Here is a 10,729-nt window from a genome sequence, read left to right as displayed (position 1 = left end):
TTCAAAAAATGAAATGTGATTCAGTTAAGTATTGATCTCTCAAAAAAATCTAATTTACAATTCTGTGTATAAAAATATAATTTACGGACCCCCATGAAGTTTGTCTTTTTTTGTGTGTTTGTTTGCTTGTTTTTTAGACTTGCTGAAATGAAGGAGCAATGTAATGGAGAGATGGGAAAGTACAGAATTTTGCTTTCTGAAAGTCAGGACACACGTGACATGTAGAAAAATAGACTCTGCGCAGTTTTGCTTGGCCTCACAAAATAATTTTTTCCCCTGTGAGTACAGTTCACATGATAATAAATTATCAAAGAAACTATTTAAGGCTCTTGAAGGTCCGGTTCATATCATTTAAAACATCTATTCAAAATACCAAAGAAATAAATATCCAGGAGAGGAGGAAAAAAAAAAAAAAAGGACAAACAAAACAACAAAACAAAAGAACAAATAAAAATATATATATATTTATAAACTAAACAGAACAGAACTTCCCGGGGTCTTTGTTTTCCTTAAAGTCTACTTTGGACTGTCCTACTTAATTATTATTATTTTATTATTATTATTTTTAAGTCTTAATCCGTGCTCTCTTTTAAAAATATGTGATTTTTTTTCCTTTTTTTTTCTTTTAGGTTTTTATTTTCTTTTTTCCTGTTTTTTTTTTTCTCCTTTTTTCCTCCTTTCTCTCTCTCTCTCCCTCTGCGTCTCTGTCTCTCCCTCGGAGGCTCGCAGGCGGCCAGGGCGGCGCGGGATGCTCTCAGCTGGACGGTACCACCATGCCCAGCGGGTGCAGAGAGTCACTACCCAGCACCCAGCTGCCGATGTGGTAGAGGAGGCGAGAGTACCAGTGGATGCCGGGGGCGGCAGGGGCACCCACTGGGGCCCCCCCGCCAGAGGGGCAGAGAGAGGCCAGCATCCCCTGGAGCAGGCGGAAGGGAGCGAACGCCCAGTGCGCCCAGCTGTGCTCCTCGATGACGGCGTAGCAGGAGGCCAGCACCCGGTTGATGAGGATGGTGCCCTGGGCAGTGAGTGGGGCGTACGCCCCCGAAGCCTCCTCCCGCAATGAGACACTGTGCACGGCCGCTGGCAGGAGCTGCCGCCCGCCCTCGCCCAACACGTAGACCCATTGGCCCGGCCGTACGCGGCTGGCGAAGAGCGCCCGGCTGCTGGGGGTCCCCTCCTGCGACTGGTTGTGTTGGGGGGCCACGAAGAGGAGGTGGGCAGCCGTCAGCAACAGCCGGGCCTGGGGCTGCCGTGTCTCGATGACGTAGAAGAGCTTGTGGGAGCCGTCCTCCCGGTCGAGGAAGGCAAGGAAGTCGCTGTAGAGCAGCCGGCCCTCCGCGTCGGCCGCCAGCACCCGGTCCCCGGGGCTCAGGTCCTTCACCAGCTTGGTGCCGCCTTGCTCCAGGTGCACCGTGGCCGAGCCAGGGAAGCAGCCCCCCGATTTAGCCGCCACCGAGTTTTCTGTGCAAGGAGAGAGGCACAACGGGGTTAGAGGGGGCACCCACCAGGCCGGGGCATGGGGGCACGAGGGGACACGCCGCTTCCCCAGCCACCCCGACCCACCCGAGAGGCACAGACGCAGGGAGCAGCCTCAGTCCCCTCCAAAATTCCTCCATCCTCATCTACGAACGTGCCCCATTTGCACTCAAAAAGTCAAGTGAGAGTCCCGTTCCTGCCAGATTTGAGCCAGCGCATCTCCCTCTGGGTTAGGAGTTACAGGGGTGGTTTGTCTCATTAACGAAATGGGACAAAATACTTCCCCTGAAAAAGCTGTTCCAGAACAAATCTCTTCTGGAAGAGCTTCCCACTTGGATACTGTTTGCCCTGCACCTGACACCTGATGTCGGATAACTCTCAGGCTTTCAAAGCTGACCAATTTTGTTGGCATAAGGTTTCTCCTCCTCTAGGCGAGTGTCCATGCTTGCCATGCTTGGGGTCCCCATGCAGCTCTTACTCAAGGAGCCCATCTAGGGCAACAAACAGCAGAGAGCAGGAGGAGGCTTTGCCCCAAGGAGCACATGAATTTGCCCATCGCCCCACAGGAAAGCAGCAGCCTGGATTGCCCGAGCCCCTCTCCGTCAGCCTGTGCATGGCCCTGCGCTGCCCCCAGCCCTCGCTGCCCTCCTGCTCTGCACAGCAGCTGCTGGGGCACATGCCACCCCCCGTAACACCTCTGCCTGGCATGCCCAGCACTCTAGTTCACTCCTCTTCCCAAAAAAAAGCATCTCCCTCGCCTCTCCCACCCCACTGGAAGGAGGACACTGTTCCCTGTCCCAGGGCGTGTGGTCCCTGGGCAGCCCCATGCCTGTGCCAGGCCCAAGCACATCCCTCCTTCACCTCTTCCAGCTCTTGGAGTTACTCAGACTTTAGATACTAAATGCTGTTGCCAACTGCTGCTGCTTTCCAGTGTTAGCAAGAGGAACAATCACAGGTTTTAAAAAAGCAGAAATAGCGACAAGACTTTAAGTCTTTCTTGCAAATCTCCTTCTGGAAGCCCAGCCACGTGTGGGGCAGTGGGAGAGAACCTCTGCCCTGTTCCAGGCTGGTCTGTGACTTAACCGAGGGACTCGGCAGTGTTCCTAAAAGCTATGATTTTCTATATATATTGGGTAATAGCCCACACTATGTCATGGTAGCAAGTGTCTTTGCTACAGCTGTTGACGTTGCTCATCCCTCCCTTGCTTTCCCCTGGTTTCTCCCAGTTACTCCCTATGCCAGTTTAGAGTCCTGGTGATTTATTTCCTAAAGGTGGTCAGATTTTATATTTTGCCTCTGTGGCTGGTCCTGAAGCTCTTATGATTTAAATAAATCCTTGGAGTTCCTCCTAATGACTTTCTCAGGAAGGACAGGAAGGGTGAAAATTAGACCGTTATTGATTTGCTAACGACTTTATCACTTCTTCAGAAATGAAGCAGCGAGATCTCCAAGGCCTCTTCAGGGAGGACATGGCAACAAACAAGCTATGTGCTTTATGTGGAGCCCTCTGCTAGCAAACTACACCTTCCTACAAGCTGGCAGTAAAGGTCTGGCTAGAGCTTTGTTTGCATATTCAGGGACTTGATGAATAGATCTAGTAGTGTAGCAGCTCTACAAACATGCCAGTGAATTGGCAGAGGTGTGAAAATCTGCTTCTTTGAGCAGTGCTTGTTTGGGTTCTCTAATTAAAATCCAATAAAGGATCAGCATTGTCATTCTGATTCATGTAATAAATGCAGACACTCTTGGAAGAGAGGACACTTCCATTTTTTTCCCAGCTTCTTTCTCCCCCTTTTCTCCCCCTCCCTATTTGTTCAGGTGCAGAAACCCTATGTGCCAATTCACACACATACTCTCCAAAAAACCCAGGACCTTCCAAGCACTATTTGCACAGCAGAGCCACTTTTCCAAGGCACTCAAGATCTGTATTTGAATTTTAAATGCAGAAGCTTGCTCTAAATACTTGCTGTAGCGCATTATCAATGTCCCTTTTACCACCCCTGCCTTTCCCTCCTCTGTCCTGGTGACAATAATTCAGGCCTTGGGGGAACTCTTCTTTGCATTCCAGTCGCCGGGATCATACTTTTTGCAAACAGAGATCTAGATAAAGAATCTTCCTGCCTGGCATTATGGGGTTTAATCTTCTCATAAGATGCTCTGTCATGAAACGAGGTTTGGACAGTTTGAAATCAGGCTGAGCGGGTGGAATTCAAGCCTGCTCCCTTGCAGCCCGTGTGGTACAGTCACACGACCCTGCCTGACACCCTCTAAATATTGCCCCCAAGTCTGTGTGTGCCGAATTTCAATGAGCAGCTTGGGGTTACTCCTCTCCTATGAAATATCCGTGGGGGTGGATTAAGGGGTGCGCTTGGGCTAAGGTCATTGCGCCGCAATCGGACACCTTGTGCTGTAAAGCCCATCTTCGCTATTGAAAGGGATGTTTCATATCACTGCACGGCTGATAGCTTTGCCAGGCCTTTTTTTGGCTAGAAAGGACCAGGGAGATGAACAAAAGCGGTAGCAGGCTCTCAGGACAAAGCCCGAGTGGGTCAGGAGAGGTGCTACCTCAGCTCAGCCCCTGGGGAACTTGGGGCTGGAGCGGGGGGATGAACCCCTCTTGCAGACAGGCATGGCGAGGCCAGGCTGGTTTCCCTGCCGTGGGGCTGCTGGTTTCGAAGCAAACGTCTATATTTAAAGAAAGCCCATTATTTTCTTTTGCAACCAAGTGTTTCTTGACACTTCTAGCGGGCTGCTGGGCTAGAGGATGCTATTAGAAAGCTCTTTAGCTGCCATGCAGCCGGGTGGAGGGAGGCAGCGGGGGTGGGCCTGGCACTTGCCAACTGTTTTGCTCCCTAAAAAAGTGTCAAGTGTTAAGAAAATGAACTCGGCGACTCGGGGATTTCTTGCGAGCTGTTCCCGGGTTGAGACAGCGTGTGGCGTTGTAAGCACAGGGGAGGGGAGGGAAAAAAATTATATGTATGCGTATCCCTATCTGGGAATTTCCTAGCGGCTACCGCTGAAGAAGGCAGGGGACCACGTTACTTATTTATTTTCCTGGCCGGCTCCCACTCAGAGATTAGCGATCGCGAGTAAGGCGTGCAGCCAGCGGGGCGGCGGGAGACGGCCACTAGTGTTTGTGTTGAACAAGCTCTTTGGATGGGGAAAGCATCAAACCCCACGGGGGGAGGAGAAGGGTGTGTGGCTGCGGCGCAGCGCTCGTGGGAAGGCTGGGCAAGCAAATCACCCAAATAAAAATGCTGTCAAAAAGTGCTGCAGCTGGCTGGGCTGCTCTTTTTATTCCCCCCCCCCCTCCCCCCTTTTTCCCCCCCTCTCCTTCGTTTCCCCAGCCCTGCGCCGGAGGGATCACTGCGAGGCGGGGGGGAGGTAGGCTGCGCCCTCGGGGGCTCCGCTCACCAGCCCCGGAGCAGCCCCGACGGGGCGGGCAGGGCTGATGGGGACCCTGCGGGGACGGAGGAGGGAGCCCGGGCAGCACCGGGCAGGGCGGAGAAGGTTCTGGGGGGGGCTGAGCCGTGGCCCGGGGGTGTCCCCCCCACCCCGACGTGTCCCTGGGCAGGCTGCCCTCCTTACCTGCTTTGACGGAGCAGTGGATATGCGCCTTGGACTCGTAGTAGACCCAGTCGAAGCCGGCCTCGACGGCCAGGCGGGCCAGCATGCCGTACTTGCTGCGGTCCCGGTCCGAGGTGGTGATGTCCACGGCGCGGCCCTCGTAGTGCAGGGACTCCTCGGAGTGGTGGCCGTCCTCGTCCCAGCCCTCGGTCACCCGCAGCTTCACCCCGGGCCACTGGTTCATCACGGAGATGGCCAGGGCGTTCAGCTTGTCCTTGCAGCGCTGCGGGGATACGGGCACACGGGGAAGGGCGCATTGAGGGGGGGCCACTGCTGCAGCCAGGAGCAGACCCCCCTTCACCATCCATCCCCCCCCCGGGCCGCATCCTGCCCTCCCTCCCCAGCCAAATCGGCGGCAGTCAAGTGTCCCTCCCCCCCCTCCCACCTCCCCCCCCCCCCCAAACGCGCCGCAGGATGGGCCGAGCCAGGGCCGAGCATCTTCTCCCCCGCTGCCAGGGAGGGACGGGGAGGCAGGTGAGGAGGAGGAGGAAACTTGGGGAGACGGGAGGAAGAGGGGGTGAAACACCACGAAGGCCCACGGGGCCGGAGCCGCCCCCTCCCGCGGCACCTGCCGCAGGGGCAGGGGGACCCCCCGCCCCATCCCCGGCGCTGGAGGGGGAGTGTGTCGGTTCAAAGCCACCTGCACGGAGCAAATTCCTGCCGCTAAGTGCCCTGTCCCCTTCCCGAGAGCGAAGTTTCTGCCGAGAACAAACACTCGCCATATAACTCGGAGTCACGGATTCCCCCCCGGAATGTCTCTCCGGGTCTTTTCAGCTTAATTCTGTGTTGAAAGGGGTCTCAATACATGTTAACAGCCTTTATGTGCTGGAGGGAGGGGTGGGGTTTTTTTTCTCTCCCTTCGCCCATCACTCATTAGAGCCCTCAAAGCAGCATGGGCTGGGAGCATTCACTCCGCTTCAAACATACATCGGCGCTCGCCTACAAAGCCGAGCAAATCCATACAATAATATAGCTCTTAGTGGGAAGATGAAAAGCCAGGGAGGGCCAAGGAGGGAAGTTAAGCGAAGCAGGGATGCTATGCAAGCTAGGAGACCCTTTGTGTGGAGTGAAACGTTTCCAGCTCCGTGGAGAAGCACTACAGGGTTTTCCATCGCCCCTCCGGAGCCACCGGCCTTCCCCGGGGCTGAGCCGGGCCCTGCAGCACCGGGGGCCCGCGGGGACCGAGCAAAGGAGGGGGCGGGATGGTGGGGAGGGAGGGAGGGAGGGGAAGGGGGACTGCAACGGTGGAGGGGGGTGAGCTCTACATGAAAACCTGAAAGTTTGGGGGGGGGGGGTCCTATCATAGCCAAGGGGGGCAATAGCCATGCCAGCGGTAGGGAAAAGGACTCGCAGAAATAGAAAATCAGCACCGAAAGCAGTGAAAAGCACTTGACTAAAGGTACAGAGTTGGAAACAGACACGTTGCCAACTTTTCCCCTCCTTTTTGAGAGGAAAATAACTCGTGGATATACACGATGTGGCTCGTTTGATGCAAATATGGATGTGGATTAAAGCCACGGCGGGATGCAGTAAACTGCTCTTCCCTCACTTTTGCTGGCCTGACTGGGATGCTCGGCCTTCTGCAGGACCACTCTCCCCCCTGTGCTCCCAGCATGCCCAGTACCAGCCCGCAAAGGCCCCCTTCACAGCTCCCAGAAAGGCAAAGCCCCTCCATTATCCCGACGACGCTACTCTTAGGGAAGTGACAAGATTGCTCAAGAAGAAAGTTCCCGTGTATCTATCAGCAGCCATAAAAAGCAATTCCAGCAATATGCAGGTCCCCGAGAGATATCAAACGCAATCGTGAGCTCACTTTGGACTTTCTGGCCTACGGTTTTATGGAAAGAGCCGGGTGTTTGGGTTTCGGCACCGTTCCCGGCAGCAAAGCCCAGCAGCACAAGGAAGTTGAGTTTGATTTATTTCTCCCTCCTCTCTCCCTCGCACACCTGAGAGGATGGATACGCTCCTCCGCTGATTTACAGGGGGAAAGGGCCGAAGGATCAAACCTTTCAGCTACTGATAAGGCGACAGCCCTGCGCCACACGCGATGTCTTGCCCCGCCGCTGCGCACGGGAGGGGCGGGCAGCGGTGCGGGCAGCGGGCGGGCAGCGGGCGGGCAGCGCAGAGGGGCTCTCGCCGCTCCGGCCCTGCCAGCACCAGCTCCCGGCTTCAGGCGAAAAAAAGAAGAAACGACCTCCTAAAGGACTTTCCTCCCTTTTATACTGCCTGAGCTGGATTGTCAGAGTCAAAAGCCGTGAAGCCCAGACTATTTATTAATTCATTGGGTCGTGTGCCACAAATCAAGCCCAATTCTGTTCAGCCACCGTGAAGCTCAGCAGGGCTGCCTCCACTAACGCTTTGTGTGGAGGCAAAGTTGTTCAACAAGCCCTCTCCTGCCAGCTCCTAATCTCTTCACAAATGAATTGCTTGAAGGAAACACTTAACAGGTACCTGTCAGTGTAAACAACCTGGTGGGCTTCCTAAATGCCAAGTTGATCTCTAAATTCCTCACATCACGCACCGGTTGTGTGCCTGCATTACACGAGATTGCTATTTTATTTCATACAAATTCCAGCTTTATCATACTGACCTGGCCTCCTTATCTCTCCCCCGGATCCAGCCAATGGCCGGGGTGGGGGGGAGGGAGGGGAGGAAAGGGGGAGCCTTCAGCAAACTGCTGTTGTCACCTGCAAAGTTGAGAACCTGGCTTACCTACCTCTGTTTGCGGTTTTTTTTTCCTCCCCTTCTGGAGTTAATATTAACTAGCGGCTAATGCATTCGGCAACTATTCTGCAAGTTTAAGGAGTCTATTCAGGGAAGATCTCTCCATGGTTGAAGGGCTCGCGAAGCAGGCGGTTACAGGCTGGGATTGAACGAGAGGCTGCCGGCCGAGGGCGAGAGGGAAGGAGGGAAAAGCGAGGCAGGGAGGCCGGCGGCAGGACGGCACCTCGGGGCGCTGCGGACCCGGCCGTGCCCGGGGCAGGGTGGGCAAGGGCAGCCCCTCCCCAGCCCCGCTCCGCTTCCCCGCTCCCTGCCTCGCCGAGGGGCGCCGGAGCCCGGCCCGGTCCCCCACCTCGCTCCCCTCCTTGCCGCCGGGTACCCGGCGTTGCGGCCTCCCCGTCCCCGCCGCCCTCAGCCCACCTCCCCCCCTTTGTGTCTAAGGCACGGGAATAGGCGCTGAAGGAGAAAAAAACACAAGTATTTGTTTTCGTTTCGTTCGTCTGAGGGAAGTTGACAGAAGGTCAGGAGTTCAGATGCTGCCAGCTAATGCAGCGAGAGCGGCCAGCCGCGTAGCCGGCGCGGCGTGCCCCGGGAGAGCCGCGGGGCCGGGGTCAGCCCGCACGCCGCCCCCGGCCCGCGGCCCACCTCTCCCGGCCGGCTCCCGGCTCCCCCCTCGCCCCGCTCCGCCGCGCACACGCACCGGCGCAGCCGCGCAGGGAGGGACGCGCCGTGCCCCGGCGGGAGCCCGTCCCCCGCGGAGCCGCCGCCGCCGCCGCCGGGCTGCGGAGGGAAGGGCGAAACCCGAGCCGCCGCGATCGATACGCGAGGGGAGTAAGTGGAGCTGAAAATGCGAGAGATGCGGCTGGCTCGCCGCACGCCTCGCACCGGCGGCAGCGGGGGCGGAGGGCCGCGGGTGCGCGGAGGGGCGCGGACCGCGCTGCGCCCGAGCGGGCACCGACAGCCGCTCCGCCCCGCTCCGCCCCGCTCCGCTCCGCACCCCTGCGCGGGGCAGCGGCGGGCAGCGGGCGGCGGCGGCCGGGCAGAGGCGCCGCCGCGCTCCGAGGTACGGTGCGATTTAAGGTGGTCGGGCGGAGATGGTGGCGGCCGCCGGTCCCTCGCCCCGGGAGACCCGGCAAACGTGCGGAAAATCAGGCCGAGGAACGGGGAGAGTTTGGGAAATTCCGCCCCCCACCCCCCTTCCCCGCGTCCACTCCCCGCCTAGTCCTTCCAGGCGAGTCCTGTTCTAGCACTGAAGGTGGGGCTTAAATGTATTAATATTAAAAAAGCGCTGTTGACCTATATTTGGAGGAAACCCATTTCCAGTGTCTAGATTGCATGTAGTTTCAGAAACTCCGGGATTGGCAGAGCAATTGACTTCACCGAGCTCTCTGTTGAGCATGAATAATAATTATGAGGTGACTCTCGGAGAGGTTCTCTCTCTCTCTCTTTTTGCATAAAATGGTTCCGCAATCTGATTCCGCCCGAGATCCAATATTTACCCAGTTGTAAACCTTGTGCCATCAGATTTTTTAAAACAGAAGGTGATGCAATGCCGATAAGTTGCAAGTCCCTCCCCTATGGAAGTACCAGAGCATTGGTGGCGAGCATCCTTAAAGAAATATCAATATATTTACGCTCTGATGGGCACAATTGCAAATGATGGTATTGCAATACGAGCTATATAATACGGAATCAGGAGAGGAATGGTCGATCCGGCTTCAGCTGCCTTTTGTGAGTGCACGACTGCATGCCTACTAAATTTAGAATATGCTCGCGAGGAAAAAAAAAAAAGAATAATGAAGGCTAAAATGAAATGAAGCAAAAAAAAAAAAAAAAAGAAAAAGAAAAAAGGAATGAAATAAAATATAGGGAAAAAAATCAAGTCAGCAGGCGTAGCAACCGAGGACTGCGTTTGTAATAATGAGTGAGTGGCCTGGCGGTCACTATACACTTGGGGTCCTCTGAGCTGTATGCAATTCGTTTGATCAAAGTGCATCCTTGGGGACAAATGCAAACAGCAATCTCTAACCAAGTTACAGGGAACGCCATGGCACGGTAAGGACTGTAAGTATCACACAGATTCCCCCACCAAATATCTAGACAGCTCCAGCTCCAGCCCCTGCTAACTTGTCTGGTATAGATGGTATTTACATTCAATGGGGGAAACTAGCCGAGTTTGGAGGGGCGGGGGGAGGAGGGGGAAAGGGAAAGGGGGGGCTTTCAAAAATACTAAGACAGATGCGTCCTTTAGGATTGCTCAGAGAGGTTAACAAACACAAATACAGGTATCTCTGTGGCTCTACCTGAGTCATCAGTCTGTCAGCTCCCGTGTTCTCTTCATCCTTAAAAATAATGTCAGGATTGTAATTTGGGGTTAGTTCTTTAAATCTCTCGGAGTTTCTTGTGATCTTCCCTTCATATCTTCCACTGGCCCCTAGGGTCTTCTCTGCCACATTGGGAATAAACTGCTTATAGGCTAAAGGGGTCAGCTTTTTGGGGTGTCTCCTTTTTCCAATGCCCCTGCCTGGTCCACAAGTCAGCCCAGAGGAGACTAAAAGAGCGCAGATGAAGCCCACCAAGAGAATTCTTGTCAACAGCAGCATTTCGTCCATTGAATCCAATTACTTCAAAGCTCTCTGTGCCTATCCCTGGCTGGCTCTCTAGAGCTCTCTCTCCTCCTATGTCCTTGTCTGCTTTCTGAATCGTATACTATCCACCGATCCCTAGCAAGACAGGTGCTGGAATGGCAGGCTTTAGGTCGCTGATAACGGAACACATCGGAGTTTGGTCGGGAGACAGCAATCGAGAGACAAAAAAGGGTCTGATTTTAATGGTAGCAAAGCAAGACGCTTGTGAGAGGAGTCTGCCTTTAGTTCTATATTATAGCTGCCAGGGCCGAGAGCTG

General features: G+C 55.0%; 1 protein-coding gene across 1 annotated transcript; it reads right to left on the bottom strand.

Annotated features, from left to right (window-relative positions):
* Nucleotides 1-679: 679 nt before the first annotated feature.
* Nucleotides 680-10,436, bottom strand: SHH (sonic hedgehog signaling molecule). The gene is made up of 3 exons (XM_072851534.1): nt 10,128-10,436; nt 5,065-5,326; nt 680-1,461 (listed from the first exon to the last, which is right to left on the bottom strand). Exons 1-3 carry the CDS (start codon nt 10,434-10,436, stop codon nt 755-757), a joined length of 1,278 nt encoding a protein of 425 aa, XP_072707635.1. The 3' UTR covers nt 680-754.
* Between the last annotated feature and the right edge of the window lie 293 nt (nt 10,437-10,729).

The sequence above is a fragment of the Ciconia boyciana genome, chromosome 2 (genome assembly GCF_034638445.1).
Source record: "Ciconia boyciana chromosome 2, ASM3463844v1, whole genome shotgun sequence".
Lineage (NCBI taxonomy): Eukaryota > Metazoa > Chordata > Aves > Ciconiiformes > Ciconiidae > Ciconia > Ciconia boyciana.
The sequence above is the reverse complement of the archived record's forward strand: the minus strand, read 5'-3'. Positions and strand labels throughout refer to the sequence as shown.

Excerpts from the sequence above, each read along its gene's own strand:
- SHH (XM_072851534.1), bottom strand. The coding sequence starts at position 10,436 with ATGGACGAAATGCTGCTGTTGACAAGAATTCTCTTGGTGGGCTTCATC. Across the intron at positions 5,327-10,127 it reads CTGACAGACTGATGACTCAG|CGCTGCAAGGACAAGCTGAA; the intron begins GTAGAGCCACAG and ends GTATCCCCGCAG. Across the intron at positions 1,462-5,064 it reads CCACTGCTCCGTCAAAGCAG|AAAACTCGGTGGCGGCTAAA; the intron begins GTAAGGAGGGCA and ends CTCCTTGCACAG.